General features: G+C 56.7%; 1 protein-coding gene across 5 annotated transcripts; it reads right to left on the bottom strand.

Moving 5' to 3' along the window:
• Positions 1–4,914: 4,914 nt before the first annotated feature.
• SERPINF2 (serpin family F member 2) lies at positions 4,915–16,849 on the bottom strand. 5 transcript variants are annotated; one of them, XM_008009776.3, is made up of 10 exons: positions 16,735–16,849; positions 14,940–15,006; positions 14,786–14,824; positions 14,607–14,669; positions 14,096–14,297; positions 12,829–12,972; positions 12,505–12,708; positions 11,515–11,657; positions 7,397–7,601; positions 4,915–6,061 (listed from the first exon to the last, which is right to left on the bottom strand). In XM_008009776.3, exons 2-10 carry the CDS (start codon positions 15,000–15,002, stop codon positions 5,649–5,651), a joined length of 1,476 nt encoding a protein of 491 aa, XP_008007967.3. In that variant the 5' UTR covers positions 15,003–15,006; positions 16,735–16,849; the 3' UTR covers positions 4,915–5,648. The 5 variants fall into 5 exon arrangements, with proteins under 5 accessions (XP_008007967.3, XP_072860674.1, XP_008007969.3 ...); XM_073004573.1 differs by lacking the exon at positions 16,735–16,849 and adding an exon at positions 16,566–16,718; XM_008009778.3 differs by lacking the exon at positions 14,786–14,824.
• Between the last annotated feature and the right edge of the window lie 1,433 nt (positions 16,850–18,282).

Raw genomic sequence — 18,282 nt, 5'->3', positions numbered from 1 at the left:
AATGCCAACATTTTCACTTTTTTCTAATTTGTGCTTCTTTTGGTATCTTTTAAAAAAATCTCTTCTTCCCCGAGATCACAAAGGGATTCATCTATACTTTCTTCTAAAATGTTTACAATTTTAGGCCGGGCGTGGTGACTCATGCCTGTAATCCTAACAACTGGGAGACCACGGCGGGTGGATCACCTGAGGTCAGGAGTTTGAGACCAGCCTGACCAACATGGTGAACCGTCTCTACTAAAAAAAAAATAATAAAATAAAATATTACAGTTTTGCCTATTGTATATGTGTATTTGTATTAGCTTTTTTTTTTCTTTTTTCTTTTTTTTTTTTTTTTTTTGAGACAGAGCCTTGCTCTGTGGCTCAGGCTGGAGTGCAGTGGCGCGATCCCAGCTCACTGCAACCTCTGCCTCCCGGGTTCAAGCAATTCTCCTGCTTCAGTCTCCTGAGTAGCTGGGATAACAGAAGCCCGCCACCAAGTCTGGCTAATTTTTTTTTTTTTTTTTTTTTTTGGTACAGACAGGGTTTCACCATACAGGCCAAGCTGGCCTTGAACTCCTGACCTTAGGTGATCACCTGCCTCGGCCTCCCAAAGTTCTGGGATTACAGGGGTGAGCCACCACACCCGGCCTGTATTTGCTTTTTAAAGCACAATACTGTTTCCAAAAGGATACAAAAAAGAGATTAAAAACACTGCATCCTGCCGGGCACGGTGGCTCAAGCCTGTAATCCCAGCACTTTGGGAGGCTGAGACGGGCAGATCATGAGGTCAGGAGATCGAGACCATCCTGGCTAACACGGTGAAACCCCGTCTCTACTTAAAAATACAAAAAACTAGGCCGGGCGCGGTGGCTCAAGCCTGTAATCCCAGCACTTTGGGAGGCCGAGACGGGTGGATCACGAGGTCAGGAGATCGAGACCATCCTGGCTAACACGGTGAAACCCCGTCTCTACTAAGAAATACAAAAAACTAGCCGGGCGAGGTGGCGGGCGCCTGTAGTCCCAGCTACTCGGGAGGCTGAGGCGGGAGAATGGCGTGAACCCGGGAGGCGGAGCTTGCAGTGAGCTGAGATCCGGCCACTGCAGTCCAGCCCGGGTTACAGAGCAAGACTCCGTCTCAAAAAAAAAAAAAAAAAAAGGGGATACTTCCTTGACGCCACATCCCCTAAAGCCACTGCCCATTTCTCAGTGCTCCCTCAGAGCCACTCTGATAGGAGCAGCTTCCTCTTATGTCTACGCTGCCTCGGCTCCCATTTCCTCCAACCCCAGGCTTGTGTCTGTGCCCACTTCTCCACTGAAATTCCTGTCACCAAGTTCATGGGTGACCTTGTGTCAACTGGCAGTGGACAGCTCCGTCCTTGGCAGGAGGTAGTAGAGAGTTCCTCCTTCTTGAAACCCTCACTGTCCACACTCTTCCCTTTTTCTGCCACCTCACACACCTTACCTTTTCTGCTTCCTCTGCTGGCTTGATCCTGGGACCCCTTTTCTTCTACATCTCCCCTTAGGCAATTTCCATCGTTCCATGACGGTATTTCTGTTTATTTTTATTTATTTATTTATTTTGAGATGGAGTCTCACTCTGTCGCCCAGCCTGGAGTGCAGTGGCTGGATCTCGGCTCACTGCAACCTCCGCCTCCCGGGTTCACGCCATTCTCCTGCCTCAGCCTCCCGAGTAGCTGGGACTACAGGTGCCCGCCACCACGCCCGGCTAATTTTTCGTATTTTTAGTAGAGACGGGGTTTCACCGTGTTAGCCAGGATGGTCTTGATCTCCTGACCTCATGATCTGCCCGCCTTGGCTTCCCAAAGTGCTACTGCTCTCGGCTTTTTTGTTTATTTTTGAGACAGAGTCTCACTCATGTCGACCAGGCTGGAGCATATGGCGTGATCTCGGTTCACTACAACCTCTGCCTCCCTGGTTCAATCAATTCTCCTGCCTCAGCCTCCCCGAGTAGCTGGGTCTACAGGCACACACACCACACCTGGCTACATTTTTGTAGTTTTAGTAGAGACAGGGTTTCACCATGTTGACCGAGAAGGTCTCAAACTCCTGGCCTTATGATCCGCCCGCCTCAGCCTCCCACAGTGCTGGGATTACAGGCGTGAGCCACCGCGCCCGGCCCAGTTCCATGACATTAAATGCATCTGTGTACCCCCAAATAGACAATTCTATCCCTGATCAAATATTCAGTTGCCTGCTTGACATGAAAGATGAATAAATGCCAAGCACAGTGGCTCATGCCTATAATCCCTACATTTGGGAGGCCAAGGCAGGAAGATCACTTGAGCCCAGGATGTCAAGGCTGCCGTGAACTGTGATCGCACCACTGCACTCCATCCAGCCTGGGCGACAGAGCCAGACCCGGCCTCTTAAAAGCAAAACAAAACAAAACAAAAAGACCCTATGTTACGGGAAGTCAGAAGAGTTCTGTTTCTGCGCTGAGCCACTGTGTTACTGGCAGTCAGGAGAAGGTTTTATTTCTTGAGCCGGTGATGGTTGCACAGCAGTATTTGGTTCATGGAAACAGTCATTAAGCTTACCTATAGTTAAGACTTGTGTACTTTGCAGATTATAGTTCAACTAAAAATTGTAAAGGAAAACCTCCTTCAGCAGCTTCGCTTCTGCTTGGAAAAAAATCCAAACCCTTGCTGTGGTCTGCGAGGACCCTCGTGATCCGGCCCCGCCTGCGTCTCCAGCTCCATCTTCCCGGTTCTCTCTGACTTTGTCACCGCTGGTCACACTGGCCATCTTTCTGCTTCTCTAGTGATCCAGGATTTTTCCTGCCCCAAAGGCCTCTGCCCGGGCTGCTGCCTCTTCCCCTGTTTCTGAACGGTCAGGTCTTCATACCATCTGTCTCTCAGCGAAATGGCCCCTGGAAAAGGCCTTCCCACAGTTACTCAGTATCGCAAAATCTCTCCAGTTTCATTCATAGTACGTCCCCTGTTTTCTGTATCTGGTCCTTTTTGTTTGGAGGTGGAGTCTCGCTCTGTCACCCAGGCTGGAGTGCAGCATCTGCCTGTTCGCTGCTGCATCCCCAGGGCTTGGTGTGCTGCTGGGTTGACGGGAGGGGCTGAGGAGGCACCTGCTGGACGGAGGTTACAGTGAAGGCAGCCAGAACAGAGACAGGGAGGGCCCAGCAGGCAATGTCAGGGATCCCAGGAAGTGAAGATGAGGCCCAGGCCGGAGCGCTGGGAGCTGCAGTGGAGAGGAGGGGAGTGCTGAGAAAGACTTGACAAGCATTGCAGGGCATAGTGGCTCACACCACTTTGGGAGGCCGAGGTGGGCGAATCACCTGAGGTCAGGAGTTCAAGACCAGCCTGGCCAACATGGTGAAACCTGGTCTCTACTAAAATACAAAAATTAGCCAGGCGTGGTAGTAGGCACTTGTTTTGGTTTTTTTTTTTTTTTTTGGTTTGTTCGTTTTTTGAGACGGAAAAAAAAAAACCTTGCTCTGCCGCCCAGGCTGGAGTGCAGTGGCCGGATCTCAGCTCACTGCAAGCTCTGCCTCCCGGGTTTATGCCATTCTCCTGCCTCAGCCTCCCGAGTAGCTGGGACTACAGGCGCCCGCCACCTCGCCCCGCTAGTTTTTTGTATTTTTTAGTAGAGACGGGGTTTCACCGTCTTCGCCAGGATGGTCTCGATCTCCTGACCTCATGATCCGCCCACCTCGGCCTCCCAAAGTGCTGGGATTACAGGCTTGAGCCACCGCGCCTGGCCGATAGTGGGCACTTGTAATCCCGGCTACTCGGGAGGCTGAGGCAGCAGAATTGTTTGGACCCAGGAGGCAGAGATTGCAGTGAGCCGAGATCGCACTGCTGCACTCCAACCTGGGCTACAGAGCGAGACTTTTTCAAAAAAAATAAAAAGGACAGACTTGACAAGACAAAAACCACAGTGTTTATCGTGTCCCTAGAGCCTAAAGGATCTGTCCTGAGCTCTTCTCTGACTCCTCCTCCTCCTCCCTCTCACTCTCTCCACTCCAGCCCCGCCATCCCGCGTGTCTTGAGCTCCTCGGCAGGACCTCTGCACATGCCGTTCCTCGGCCAGGCCACGCTTCGCCGGGACCTCCGTAGTGCCCTCCTTCATCCCCTTCAAGGCCCTGCTCCCGTCTCAGCTTCTCACGAGGCTTTTCCTCCCAGCGCTGCCCCTTCCCTACTTCACTTTCACCATTGCTCTTCCGGCAGCGTATCCTCGGACATACCACGTATTTCTCTTTGTTGATTGATCATCTGTCTCTCCACACTGCTTGTCTGCAAGAAGCCAGATTCCATGCCAGGCCTCTCTGACCTTCAGGCACTTGCTCTTAACCACTGCACGCTAGGGCTCCAGGTGGCCGCTGCCACGTGGACACCCTGCACCCCCAGCAGGGAAGCGTGCCCACCCACGCTGCCCCAGCTCCTGGGTTCTGGCACAGAGGAAGGTGTCAGCCCTGTGCCAAGGTTTCCCCACCTGCTTCCCCCAAATCCTCAGGCACTGACTGTCTCCAGCTGGAGCTGGGTACTCCCGGCAGCCTGCCCCCGGCTGGCGGGCGCCAGCTCCTGGCAGAGGGGCTGGTGTGTAATTAGAAGCTCCGCAAACTCCCTAATTGCCAGTTCTTCTCCCAAACCGGTAGGCTGGCGCTATTCTGAGCCGCCCTTGTTGCCGGCTGCCTGAGGCATAGAGAGAAGAAGAGGCCAGGAGCAGAGGCAGGCTGGCGTGGAGGGGTCCCGGGGGAGGGCTGGCGAGGTCAGAGGGGACCATGTGGAGAAGAATGCCTGGCGAGCGGCCAGAGGCCAAACGTGGCACCGTGTGGGCTGCCGCCCTGCTGGGCCTAGGGTTCCTCAGCACAGTCCACCCTGCAGCCGCCTCCCCTCCTTCCCCACCATCCTCGCTTGACCCCACCCATGCCCAGAATGGTGACATCAAACCAGCCAGGCCCATTCATTGTTTATTCAGGTGGCATAAAAATCACTACAAAAACCTTACAAAAGAGCCTTAAGGAGCCCATAGGACCCTTCCCTGCCTCGGCTCCTGAGCTCCCGGGCAGAGGAGGAAGACAGGAGAGAGGAAGGAAAGGAGATGCTGGCAGTGTTGGGATCTCGAGGAGCCGTGGGAAGCCTGGGATGACAAGGCCCTGGGGGTGGGATGGAGGCTGATGGGCTCTCAGCAGGTTAGGCCGCGGTCAGGCTGTGCCAGACTCGAGTTCCACGAGAGGCTGAGGACAACGTTCTCCCTCCGGGGCCACCACCAGGGCCCGTCTCTCCCCGCCCTAGCCTCGGTGTCCCAGGACAAGTCCAAAGGCAGCCCTCTCCCCTTCCCTTTCTCTCTGGTAAACAAAAGTAGGGATGTCCCAGCTGACGTGGGGAGCAGCTAACCTGTCTCCTGGCAGAACTAGGAGCACCTCCCTCCTGCCCAGGCCCCGACACAGGACACCCTCTGAGCCCGTTTGGAAGAAAGATCAGGGTCAGGCTCCCGGCTCCCCGATGCCTGCCCTCTGCCCAACCGCCCCCCCCCCACGCCCTAAACTCCCCAAGAGATGCTGGGAAAGAATGGCCTCTCTCAGACAGCCCCCCGGCCCCTGCCCGAGTGCCACAAAGCAGGTTGGAAAGAGTCACATGAGTGGAGAGGCTGGTCCAGGCAGGGACTCTGGATGACACAGCCACAGCCCCTCACTTAGGGCTGCCAAACTCGGGATAATCCTCCTCCAAGGGGGGCGCAAGTTTCAAGTCAGGGCCGAAGAGCTTTTCTCTGCGGGGGCCGGCTTTCAGGCTCTGGAGGAAGTCCTTGTCTCCCGGGGAATCCTGCTGCTCCTTGAGCTCCCGTGGCGCACTGGGGTTGGGGTTCCTCACACTGCCCACAAAGAGGGGAAGGCCTGTGGTGTCCTCAAAGATGAAGAAGAGGAAGGGGCGGTTCACGCTGAAGGAGGACAGGGACATGCGGGACATGGCGATGCTGGTGGCCGCCGCCGCCTCCACGCCGACCTCGCTGAGCTCCAGGGTGGACTGATGCTGCACGCCGGACACCACCAGGCTCTGCTCAGAGATCCCGCGCAGGTCTGGGGCCTGGAACAGCTCCTGCAGGCCTGCCCAGGGCCAGAGATGGCTGGTCAGAGCTGCCCTTGCCCCCACAGGCTCCTGGAGCTGCTTGGGAGGGTATCTGAGATCCTGGCCAGGGCACACCTTGAACTCATAGATCCCTGCTTCATTCCTCTTTGATTTCCAAGTCTCAACTTAAACATCACCTCCTCCAGGAAGCCTTCCCTGATCCCCAGCTCTAAAGTCCAGCCTAGGCACATTTTCAGTGTTCTCCCGGGTGAGCTGGAGAGAAGTCCTCTCTGTCTTACCGCTTATGCTCTTGTTAAGTACGTGACTGCTCGTCTGCCCACCCCACTGGACTCAGCTGTTTGCACAGGGTCGGCTCCCAGTGCCTGGTGCAGTATCTGGCATACAGCAGCTGCTTAGCAAATGGCTGAAGGATAGATGCTTTATTTATTTATTTTAGTTATTATATATATATATTTTTTTGAGATGGCGTCTCACACTGTCGTCCAGGCTGGAGTGCAGTGGCACGACCTTGGCTCACTGCAACCTCCTCCTCCCAGGTTCAAGTGATTCTCCTGCCTCAGCCTCCCGAGTAGCTGGGATTAGAGGCACGCGCCACCATGCCGGATAATTTTTGTATCTTTAGTGGAGACAGGTTTTCACCATGTTGGCCAGGCTGGTCTGGAACTCCTGACCTCAGGTGATCCACCCGCTTCGGCCTCCCAAAGTTCTAGGATTACGGGCGTGAGCCACCGTGCCCAGCCTTTATTTTTATTTTTGAGACACAGTCTCAGTTCTGTTGCTGAGGCTGGAGTGCGGTGGCACAATTACGGCTCACTGCAGCCTCAACCGCCTGGGTTCAAGAGGTCCTCCCACCTCAGTCTCCCCAGTATCATCACCACACCCGGTTAATTTTTGTATTTTTTGTAGACATGGAGTTTCACCGTGTTGCACAGGCTGGTCTCGAACTCCCGCGCTCAAGCAATCCACCCACTTCAGCTTCCCAACCTGCTGGAATTACGGGCATGAGCTACCCCACCCAGCATTTCTTTAACAATGTGACACCCCAGCTTCTCCTCCTTCCCGTTCCAGGGGAGCCAGCGAGGCTCACATGCCACCCCCAGCTCTCTACCCAGACTCTCCTTGTAGTGCTAGGTCTTGGGCAGCAAAGCAGATCCCCATTCTCCGGGCCACCCCGACTTGCACCAGGACAGAGGGTCCAAGGGCTCATATTCAACCCTCTCCCCCTCTCGAAGCCCTGGAAAAGAGCAGGACACAGGGCAGCCCTGACTCAGCTCCACTGCCAGCCAGAGGCTTCCTCCTCACCCACCCTGCCCAGCCTGACCTCGGGGGCTGGCCCACACCCTCCTCCTTACCCAGCCGGCTGAGGGTGGCCACCAGGTCCATCTGGTGTTTCAGATACAGCTTAGGCAGCCGGACCTTGGTGGGCCTCTCCCACACCGAAGGTGGGTGCAGGGTGTCCCAACTCAGGTTGGCCAGTACCTGGGACACGTTCCATTCAAAGTGGGTGGGTACAAGGACCACAAAGCTCATGTTGTTCTTAAACGGAAAATGAGCCACCTACGGAAAAGGGAAGGGAAGAGCATGAGGACCAGAAAGCACCGAAGCTAAGTGGGGACGGGGCCAGCACATACTCCTGAGGCAGACGCTGGAGCTGCGGGCCATCCTGCCAGGCGTGCCTGAACCCCTGCTCCTCCACGTCCTCACTGAGGGGTGGAGTCACACTACCTCTCCCACTGCGGGCGGACACGTAACCGAATGAGATGCTTTTAAAGTTTCTAGCAGTGTGGCCGGGTGCGGTGGCTCACGCCTGTCATCCCAGCACTTTGGGAGGCAGAGGCAGGCAGATCACCTGAGGTCAGGAGTTCCAGACCAGCCTGACCAACATGGCAAAACCCCATCTCTACTAAAAATACAACAACTAGCTGGGCGTGGTGGCGGGCGCCTGTCATCACAGCTACTCCGGAGGCTGAGGCAGGAGAATCGCTTGAACCCGGGAGGTGGAGGTTGCAGTGAGCCAAGATCACGCCACTGCACTCCAGCCTGTGGACAAGAGTGAAATCCGTCTCAAAAAAAAACTTTCTAGCAGTGTCGCTGTCATGGACAGTACTCAATACCTGCTGGTTTTCTCTCTCTTCACCTGCTACCAGCTGGCCCTGTGACCTGGCGTAAGGAATCGCCTGTCCTTGTCTCAGCTTCTCCAGATGTACCACAGACAGGGTCACTGGCTGTCATACCACACCTGGGTTCTGTGGGTGAGTCACTGCACAGTAATGTCCTCCCCACCCTCCCTCATCTCCCTCTTGTGACTTTGCCAGCTGTGTATATATATTGTGATTTGGCTTAAGATTTCTTTTTTTTTTTTTTTTTTTTCCCCGAGACGGAGTCTTGCTCTCTCACCCAGGCTGGTGTATAATGGCGCTATCTCAGCTCACTGCAACCTCCACCTCCCAGGTTCATGCCATTCTCCCGCCTCAGCCTCCTGAGTAGCTGGGAGTACAGGCACCCGCCACCATGACCGGCTAATTTTTTTGGCATTTTTAGTAGAGACGGGATTTCACCGTGTTAGCCAGGATGGTCTCAATCTCCTGACCTCGTAATCCACCTGCCTCAGCCTCCCAAAGTGCTGGGATTACAGGCGTGACCCACCGCGCCCAGCCTCTTTTTTCTTTTTCTTTTTTTTTTTTTGAGGCAGAGTTTGACTCTTATTGCCCAGGCTGGAGTGCAAGGGCGTGATTTCAGCTCACTGTAACCTCTGCCACCCGGGTTCAAGTGATTCTCCTGCCTCAGCCTCCCGCGTAGCTGGGACTACAGGCGCCCACCATCTCACCTGGCCGATTTTTGTATTTTTTGTAGAGACGGAGTTTCACCATGTTGGTCAGGCTGGTCTCAAACTCCAGACCTCAGGTGATCCACCTGCCTTGGTCTCCCAAAATGCTGGGATTACAGGCGTGAGCCACCGCACCCGGCCATTAAGATTTCATTTGAAGGGATTCTGCAGCAAAAGCAGTGTGGACACCACAGGGCTCGAGGGCCTCCTGCAGTTGTGACTCCTCGGGTTCCAGGCAGAGTGCCTGTGTGGAGAACCCCTGCCCATGGGAGGATAAGACCTGGGTTCTGGCTGTTTGGGTCTGCAGAGGGCCTGAGGACAAGAAAGGCTGAGGAGGCCCAAGGAAAGGAGACAAAGGATGAAGGAGGAGTGCGCAGGACACAGCCTGGAGGAAAGGGGAAGCAGGAAAGAGAAACCTCTGGGGAGGTGGATCAGACTGGCCTTTCAGAGTGAGCTGCCGGGAAGCCAGGACGCGCTCTGGCCGGCCTCGCCCACAGCCCCCTCCCAGCAGGGCTGCCCAAGTGACTTCCGGCTCCTTCCTGCACAAGTGGCTGTGCTCTGTGTCACACTTGCCTTGTGAAGCTAACAAACATGGCCATCTCAGCCACAGCTGTCTGGCCCAGGGATCAATGCCCAGGCCAAGGGGACCACATTTCGGCTAGAAGCAAGGGAGGCCACACCTGAGACAGCCTGGCGCGGAATTTTATCCAATCAGAGCTGGGCGCAGTGGCTCACGCCTGTAATCCCAGCACTTTCGGAGGCTGAGGCAGGTGGATCACTTGCGGTCAGGAGTTTGAAACCAGCCTGGCCAACATGGTGAAACCTCGTCTCTACTAAAAAAAATTACAAAAATCGGCTGGACGCTGTGGCTCACGCCTATAATCCCAGCACTTTGGGAGGCCCAGGTGGGTAGATCACGAGGTCAGGATATGAAGACTATCCTGGCCAATATGGTGAAACCCCATCTGTACTAAAAATGCAAAAATTAGCCGGGCATGGTGGCGGGCGCCTGTGGTCCCAGCTACTCGGGAGGCTGAGGCAGGAGAATCGCTTGAACCCGGGAGGCAGAGGCTGCAGTGAGCCGAGATCACACTACTGCACTCCAGCCTGGGCGACAGAGTGAAACTGTATCTCAAAAAAACCAAAACAGGCCGGGCGCGGTGGCTCACGCCTGTAATCGCAGCACTTTGGGAGGCTGAGGCGGGCAGATCACAAGGTCAGGAGATTGAGACCACGGTGAAACCCCGTCTCTACTAAAAAAAAAAATACAAAAAAAAATTAGCTGGGCGCAGTTGCGGGCACCTGTAGTCCCAGCTACTCGGGAGGCTGAGGCAGGAGAATGGCGGGAACCCGGGAGGTGGAGGTTGCAGTGAGCCGAGATCGCGCCACTGCACTCCAGCCTGGGCGACAGAGCGAGAGTCCGTCTCAAAAAACAAACAAACAAACCAACAACAAAAAAATTAGCCAGACAAGGTGGCACATGCCTATAGTCCCAGCTACTCAAGAGGTTGAGGTAGGAGAATGGCTTGAACCCGGGAGCAGAGGCTGCAATGAGCAGAGATCGAGCCACTGCACTCCAGCGTGGGTGACACAGCGAGACTCTGTCTCAAAAAAAAAAAAAGGGGAGGTTTGTCCAATCGGAATGTTTCACGCAGGATGCTAAGAAATCCAATCCAATCAGATCCTCCCTTCTAAGGAGCACTGTGTTAGGGCCCAGTGGACTCTCCCAGGCTGGGGGCTGCGGAGACCCTGAGTGGCTACATGGCCGTGGGGTGGTCCCTGTGCTGCCCCAAAGTCCATGGGCCCTTGTAAAAAACCCTTATCAACAATGGTCACCTGAGTCTCAATCCAATGCCCCCTCCTCACAGAATTCACCCTTACCACTCTAAAATGCCTAAATAAGGCCAGGCATGGTGGCTCACGCCTGTAATCCCAGCACTTAGGGAGACTGAGGTGAGCATATCAGAGTCTCAATGTGTTGCCCAGGCTGGAGTGCAGTGGCACGATCTCAGCCCACTGCAGCCTCCGCCTCCTGGGTTCAAGTGATTCTCCCGCCTCAGCCTCCGGAGTAGCTGGGATTACAGGCGCCTGCCACCATGCCCGGCTAATTTTTGTATTTTTAGTAGAAACAGGGTTTCACATCTTGGCCAGGCTGGTCTTGAACTCCTGACCTTATGATCCACCCGCCTGGGCCTCCCAAAGTGCTGGGATTACAGGCGTGAGCCACCACGCCTGGCCAAAATCACCTTCTTTTTCAGCTTTCCCTCCACAGCACTTCCCACAGTCTGGAATTCCTGTGTTCATGACCATTCACTGTTGCACTGTGTATCCTCCCTCCTAAGAGCAGAGACCTGGCCTCCCACATGCTCCAAAAAAACCCTAGTGCTTAGAACAGTATCTGGCACACAGCAAATGCCCACTATATTTTCACTGAATTACTGAACCTCAAAGAGCCTGGAGCCTCAGTTCTCCTGCCGGGTAGGAGGGGGGATCGTGGGACCTTTTGCAACTGCCTGCCTAGGGGACATGGCGGCAAAGAAGGCGAGACACCCTCCACCCATCCCTGTGCCTGCACCACAGCCTGTCCACTGCCTTCCCCACCTCCCAGCCTCAGGCCCAGCCTGCTGGACAACCAAGAGTGACCTGGATCTCGGGCTGCTCCAGCAAGAACCAGCGCAGAGGGTACGTGCGGGCTTGCATCATTTCCACGGGCACCGTGAACTGCTCGTCCAGGTGGAAGGAGTCTCTCTGGGTGAGGCTCGGGTCAAACTTGCTCCTCCAGAAACCTGAAACCAAGCAGAGGGCAGGGGTCACGTCTTCGGGGACCAGCTTGGGGCAGAGGGCAGGGGTCACGTCGATGGGGAGTGGCTTGGGGCAGAGAGCAGGGGTCACGTCGACGGGGACCAGCTTGGGGCAGAGGGCAGGGGTCATGTCGATGGGGACCAGCTTGGTCTCTGCACCCCCAGCCCGTTGCCCATCCCACCCAGAATCCATTCAAGGATGAGAGAGCGGAGGAGGCCAAGACCCCAGGGAATGCCCGTTGGCATCCAATTGATACAATGTCTCTTTCCCGTAGCATTTTTGAAATCTGGGCTTGTGTTTTCCCCAATCCCTGCAATTCTCCTAGGAACCTCCTCCTGGATCTTTTCGGACCATTGGTTCCCAGGGTGTTCTCTCTAGTACAACTCATCTGGCTCCTGGGCACCTGTCCCCACCACACCCAGACAGCCCCCTGCCTCATGGCCCAGACTGAGGAAGAAAGGAGACCCTCAGAACAAAGCCTGCATGGCCGGGCGCGGTGGCTCACGCCTGTAATCCCAGCACTTTGGGAAGCCGAGGTGGGCAGATCACCTGAGGTCAGGAGTTCAAGGCCAGCCTGGCCAACACAGTGAAACCCTGTCTCTACTAAAATCCAAAAATTAGCTGGGCGTGGTGACGGGCACCTGTCATCCCAGTTACTCAGGAGGCTGAGCCAGGAGAATCGCTTGAACCCGGGAGGCGGAGGTTGCAGGGACCCGAGATCACGCCACCGTGCTCCAGCCTGGGCGACGGAGCGAGACTTGTCTCAAAAAAACAAAAAGGCCTGCAGGTCCCAGCTCAGCCTACAGGGCGGGGGATCTGAGAGGAGCGCACCCTGGAAGTGGATGGCGTTGAGGAGAAGCAACACGGTGTCTTCAGGCAGCTCAGAGAGGAACTCCGGAATCTTCCCCTCCGTGGCCTCCTTCACCCATTGGTTGATGTTTGCCAGGTCATCTTCCTGCTTTCCCGTCAGGCTCACGGGCTTTGCCCCAAATAGCCGTTCGGACTGTTCCAGGAAATCTTCTTTGATGGGAAATCCTGCATGGAGGGAGTACAAGCTGTTCCCAGGGCTCAAGGCTCCACAGCCAGCCACGCTCCCACTGGCTACCAGAGGCCCAGCCCCTCTCTCTCACCCTCCTCCACCCCGTCAGTGCCTACCTTTCTGCAGGTACATCCTGGCAGCCAGTCGGAAGGCGCCGGGGCCCAGGTTCTGGCGGAGGCGGCTCAGCAGATGGGGTAGGCAGGGCCCTGAGCCTGCGTGCAGCACCTGGTGCAGCCTCTGCAGTGTGTGGTTCTGAGCACCTGGAGGGCACCGCACAGGCTAAGGCCCAGCCGCCGGATCCTTTCTCACCCCTACTGCCCACTCCAGTCCCTCCTGGATGCCCATGGCGAGCACATCCACAGGATCACATGCCGTCCTTCCACAGCCACGGATCTGCTCTGCGTGACTCTCACCCCTGTGGCTGACAGGCTGGGTGATCTCACCTCACGCAAGTTGCCTTCCCTCTCTGGGCTTCCGTTTCCCAGAGAGAGACCCTCCAGCACAGTGGGAAAGAGTGCAGTTATCAAACTTATCAAACGTTTGCATAGGAATCGCCAGGACGGGCCAAGCACGGCGGCTCACGCCTGTAATCCCAGCGCTTTGGGAGGCAAAGGTGGGTGGATCACTGGAGGTTGAGAGTTCGAGACCATCCTGGCCAACATGGTGAAACCCCGTCTCTATTAAAAATACGAAAATTAGCTGGGCGCCGTGGCTGGTGCCTGTGATCCCAGCTATTCGGGAGGCTGAGGCAGGAGAATGGCTTGAACCCGGGAGGCGGAGGTTGCAGTGAGCCGAGATCGCACCACTGCACTCCAGCCTGTGCGACAGAGCAAGGCTCTGTCTCAAAAAAAAAAAAAAAAGCAGGAGGACTTGTAAATAAGCAGATTCCCCGGCCCAGTCCCTGAGATCTGATTCACACAGATGGACAGGTAGGGGCCCAGGAATCTGCATTTGTTGTTGTTATTGTTGTTGTTGAGATGGAATCTCGCTCTGTTGCCCAGGCTGGAGTGCAGTAGCGCCATCTCGGCTCACTGTAAGCTCCGCCTCGCAGGTTCAAGCAATTCTCTGCCTCAGCCTCCCGAGTAGCTGGGATTACAGGCACCTGCCACCACGTCCGGCTAACTTTTTTTGTATTTTTAGTAGAGACGGGGTTTCACCATGTTGGCCAGGCTGGTCTTGAACTCCTGACCTCGTGATCCGCTCGCCTCAGCCTCCCAAAGTGCTGGGATTACAGGCATGAGCCACCACACCCGGCCTAGGAATCTGCATTTTTACCAAATAGCCACGTGACCCTGGTGGAGGAACCACCATGGAGAATCACTGAGTACTGAGTTCCTACTGGCCTCCCAGCTCTCTTGGTCTGGACAAGTGGTGCCAGGGTACCTAGTGCCAGGTGAGACAGCGCCAGGGCCACACTCAGGGGTGACAGGATGAGGTTGGGGCAGGTGGACGTTTGAGCCACCAGGGAGAACAGGTCGGCAGTGAAGGCCATCATGGCCTGGGCCAGCCTGCGGGTCTGCTCTGGGGTGGGGTCTCTGCTGCAGACTCCTGGGGGACTCTTCAGGGCAGTCTGGCCGCCAGGCTCCTGCAGGGACAGATCAGGGGTCAGGGAGGTCAAGCGGTCAGTTCCAGGTTCTGTGTTGAAGGTCTTGTCACAGCCCCCGTGCCTGAGGACAGCAGGGCCTTGTCCCAGCCCCAGGGGAGAGGGAGCGTCAGGCAGAGGGCACTGGCGTTCTGGGGCCTGGCGCCCACCTTCGGTCCTTCCCGCCCTCTCCCTTCTGGCCTCTGGACTCCAGAGCCCCAGCCTCACCACGCGCCCCTGCTCCCGACCCCTGCCGATGGGCCCTCCTCCCTCTGGCCCCACCCACTCTTCCCCAGCCCCACCTGGTTGTACCTGGTTGCCCAACTTGAGGAGAGTAAGTGGGGGCACTTTCTCCTGGTTTGGCCCACTAGTTAGCTGCAGAAAGGAAGCAGATGGAGAGCGACCCTTCCCACAGGTCCCCCACCCTGTCCAAGCCACCAGTGAGAACCCTGGGCCTTCCACCCAGTCACAGGCTCCTCGCTCCCCAGTACCTGCCAGCCCAAGGGCTCCATGGCGCTCACAGGGGAGAACTGCGGAGAAAGGGGTGAGGATAGGAGGCCCGTCGGAGCCAAGCCCTCCCTCCACGCCAACGTCCCTCTTCTTCCCCCTCCACCCCACCCCACCTCGACTTCAGCCCAGCCTCACCACGGAGAGGGGACCTTGCAGGCAGGACCAGCTGAGCACCAGGAGCCCCCAGAACAGCGCCATGTTCCTGTGGCAGGGACAGAAAGCTCTGTTCCCGTCTCACGTCCCCACGCCCGCCAGGGAATCCTACCCACGCCATCACAGACACCACCAAGTCCTGGGTCACGATTGCCAAGGGGAAGAAGCAGGCTCCAGGATCAGAGCAGACCCCAAACACAGGAGCAGCGGCTGCCACTCCTGGGGCTGGGACATCCCCCCCGGCTTCTTCCCCCTGTTTAGTTTCTGGTGTTTCGTATTGCCTGCACTGAGGGCGTTTTGGTGAATAGGAGGGAAATACCAAAACAAAATGTTCTCATTCTTCAAGGCCCTGAGCTGTGAGTCAGGTCTGCATCTGCACCCAGACTGCCTCTTGCCAAAGGACCTTGGCACTTCCCGTAACTCTGCCGGGCTTGGCCTTACCTTGTAAAACGGTGGCACAAGTCCCTTATTCCTCTCACATGCATGGTGAGGACCAAAATAAGACCGTCTTTTGGGGTTTTTTTTGTTTGTTTTTTGAGATGGAGTTTCACTCTTGTTGCCCAGGTTGGAGTGCAATGTCACAATCTGGGCTCACCGCAACCTCCAGCTCCTGGGTTCAAGGGATTCTCCTGCTTCAGCCTCCCGAGTAGCTGGGATTACAGGCATGTGCCACCACACCCGGCTAATTTTGTATTTTTTAGTAAAAACGAGGTTTCTCCGTGTTAGTCAGGCTGGTCTCAAACTCCCAACCTCAGGCGATCCGCCCGCTTCAGCCTCCTCCCAAAGTGCTGGGATTACAGGCGTGACCATCTTTGTGGCCAGGCACAGTGGCTCATGCCTGTAATCCCAGCACTTTGGGAGGCCGAGGGCAGGTGGATCAGCCTGGCCAACATGATGAAACCTCATCTCTACTAAAAACACAAAAAGTAGCCAGGCGTGGCGGCGGGCGCCTGTAATCCCAGTTACTCGGGAGGCTGAGGCAGAGAATCCCTTGAACCCGGGAGGCGGAGGTTGTAGTGAGCCGAGATCACGCCACTGCACTCCAGCCTGGGCAACAGAGCAAGACTCTGTGTCAAAAAAATAAATAAATAAGACCGTCTTTGTAAACCCTGAGTACGATGCTTGGCACTCCCCCGGGTCAGCTCGGCTCAAGGCCACCTCTTCCGGGAAGCCTGCCCTGAAGCCTCCACCACATGGCTCCCAGCTCAGAGCTCCTACCCAGCCTGCTGCGTCCATTTAGCCCGTCTTTCTCAGGCTGGTCAGGTCTTGCCCACAAGGCTGGACATACCTCTGAGGCCCTGAGGTCTCAGGAGGGGTGGCGAGGTGGCCAGAGAGCTGCCTTTTGGCCCAGCAGGGGAACCCAGTGAATGACTCTGGCCAGAGACACCTCTGCATTTAGGAGAATCACAGGCCTCGACCTGCACTCTGCCTCAGGCTGGCTCTGGGAAGGGCAGGTGTCAGTCTCAGGAGGATAAGTCAGAGGAAGTCTCACAGTCTACCCCCAGCCCACCCCCATCTCAGGGCCAACCCTTCTGGAGGATCCTTCGGTCACGCCTGACCCCACCCCCATCCCACACAAGAGCCCTTGGCCAGGGCCCCGACTCCGACCTGGGCATTCGAATCTTCCTGCCAAGAACAGGCTCCAGTTTTTCCAAGTCCCAGAGAAGGCTGAGGAGTGACAGCCTCCTGAATCAATCCAGCCCAGACCCCTCAGCCAGGGAGGCAGCTCCCTCCTCTCCCGCCCAAGGAGCAGGCCGAGCCGCCCCTCCCCTCGCACCTCTGCGGGCTCCTTGCTGCCACACACGACGTTCCTCTGGTCCCACTTGGGTGCTCCCCACACTCTGCCCGGGCTCCAGCCAGCCCAGCCCACCCCTCCCCTCCCACCAGGACCTTTACTCTCAGCCAACCCCTGTTCAGGTTGCCTTCTCTTCTGGTAAATATTGACTTGCACATCCGGTTACACATTGACCTTGAAGCCAGAACCCCCTTTCCCACCAGAGTGTCTAACCCTGAGGCAGCCACACAGAGCCCCCTCTATTCGGGTCCCCCCTGAGCCTGGAAAGAGGAAGTTCACGAGGAGAGAGGTGAAGAGACTGGATCTGGCTAGCCAAGAGGGCGGATCCAGAAGGTACAGGAACCTAGCACTGTGTCAAGCCTTCCAGAGACCCCACGAGGTGTGGATTATCCCTGGCTCAGCCGGGCTCAGAGAGGCCATGTGACCTGCCCAAGGACACAGAGCTGGGCTGAGTCACATCCAGATTCTCACTTCCATTGTCCTTTCTTCTCCCCGAGAGCTGCCTCCCGCTCCCGAGGGGAGGAAAGGGGAAGCCACAGAGCCTGTGCAGAGAGCCCGGGATAGGAAGCTCACCCCCAACCTCACAAGCACGGGATCCGGGGTGGCTGCCTTCAGACTGGGGCCGGAAGGCAGGGGTAAGGGAGGAGAGATGAGAGGGACTCGGCCTCTCCCACTGTCCTGCCACTCCGGAGCAATGTCTCTTTCCCCCACCCAAGAGCAAGGGTTCTGGAAACTGGCCCGGGGCTGTGTGAACCAGAAACCTGGCAGCCCGTGCAAAGATCAGGCTGCTTCCCACCTTCACACCTGTTCTTCACTGCCCTGCATCAGGCCGCTTCCCACCCTCACACCTGCTCTTCACTGCCCTGCATCGGGCCGCTTCCCACCCTCACACCTGCTCTTCGCTGCCCTGCATCGGGCCGCTTCCCACCCTCACACCTGCTCTTCGCTGCCCTGCATCGGGCCGCTTCCCACCCTCACACTTGTTCTTCACTGCCCTGCATTGGGCCGCTTCCCACCCTCACACCGCTTCCCACCCTCACACCGCTTCCCACCCTCACACCTGTTCACTGCCCCGCATCGGGCCGCTTCCCACCCTCACACCTGCTCACTGCCCTGCATCGGGCCACTTCCCACCCTCACACCTGTTCACTGCCCTGCATCGGGCCGCTTCCCACCCTCACACCTGCTCTTCGCTGCCCTGCATCAGGCCGCTTCCCACCCTCACACCTGTTCACTGCCCTGCATCGGGCCGCTTCCCACCCTCACACCGCTTCCCACCCTCACACCTGTTCACTGCCCCGCATCGGGCTGCTTCCCACCCTCACACCTGTTCACTGCCCTGCATTGGGCCGCTTCCCACCCTCACACCTGTTCACTGCCCTGCATTGGGCTGCTTCCCACCCTCACTGTCCTGGAAACTGCTGGGTCTCAACTTTCCCCACCCTGACACCACCAGCAAGATAAGCCTCAGGCCGGGCGCGGTGGCTCACACCTGTAATCCCAATACTTTGGGAGGTTGAGGTGGGAGGA

Source organism: Chlorocebus sabaeus, chromosome 16, assembly GCF_047675955.1.
Source record: "Chlorocebus sabaeus isolate Y175 chromosome 16, mChlSab1.0.hap1, whole genome shotgun sequence".
In the NCBI taxonomy this organism is placed as follows: domain Eukaryota; kingdom Metazoa; phylum Chordata; class Mammalia; order Primates; family Cercopithecidae; genus Chlorocebus; species Chlorocebus sabaeus.
Note: the sequence above shows the minus strand (reverse complement) of the source record. Positions and strands in the feature narration are given on the sequence as shown.

Excerpts from the sequence above, each read along its gene's own strand:
- SERPINF2 (XM_073004573.1), bottom strand. Across the intron at positions 14,670-14,785 it reads TGGAGCCCTTGGGCTGGCAG|CTAACTAGTGGGCCAAACCA; the intron begins GTACTGGGGAGC and ends TCCTTTCTGCAG. Across the intron at positions 14,298-14,606 it reads TCCTCAAGTTGGGCAACCAG|GAGCCTGGCGGCCAGACTGC; the intron begins GTACAACCAGGT and ends CTGTCCCTGCAG.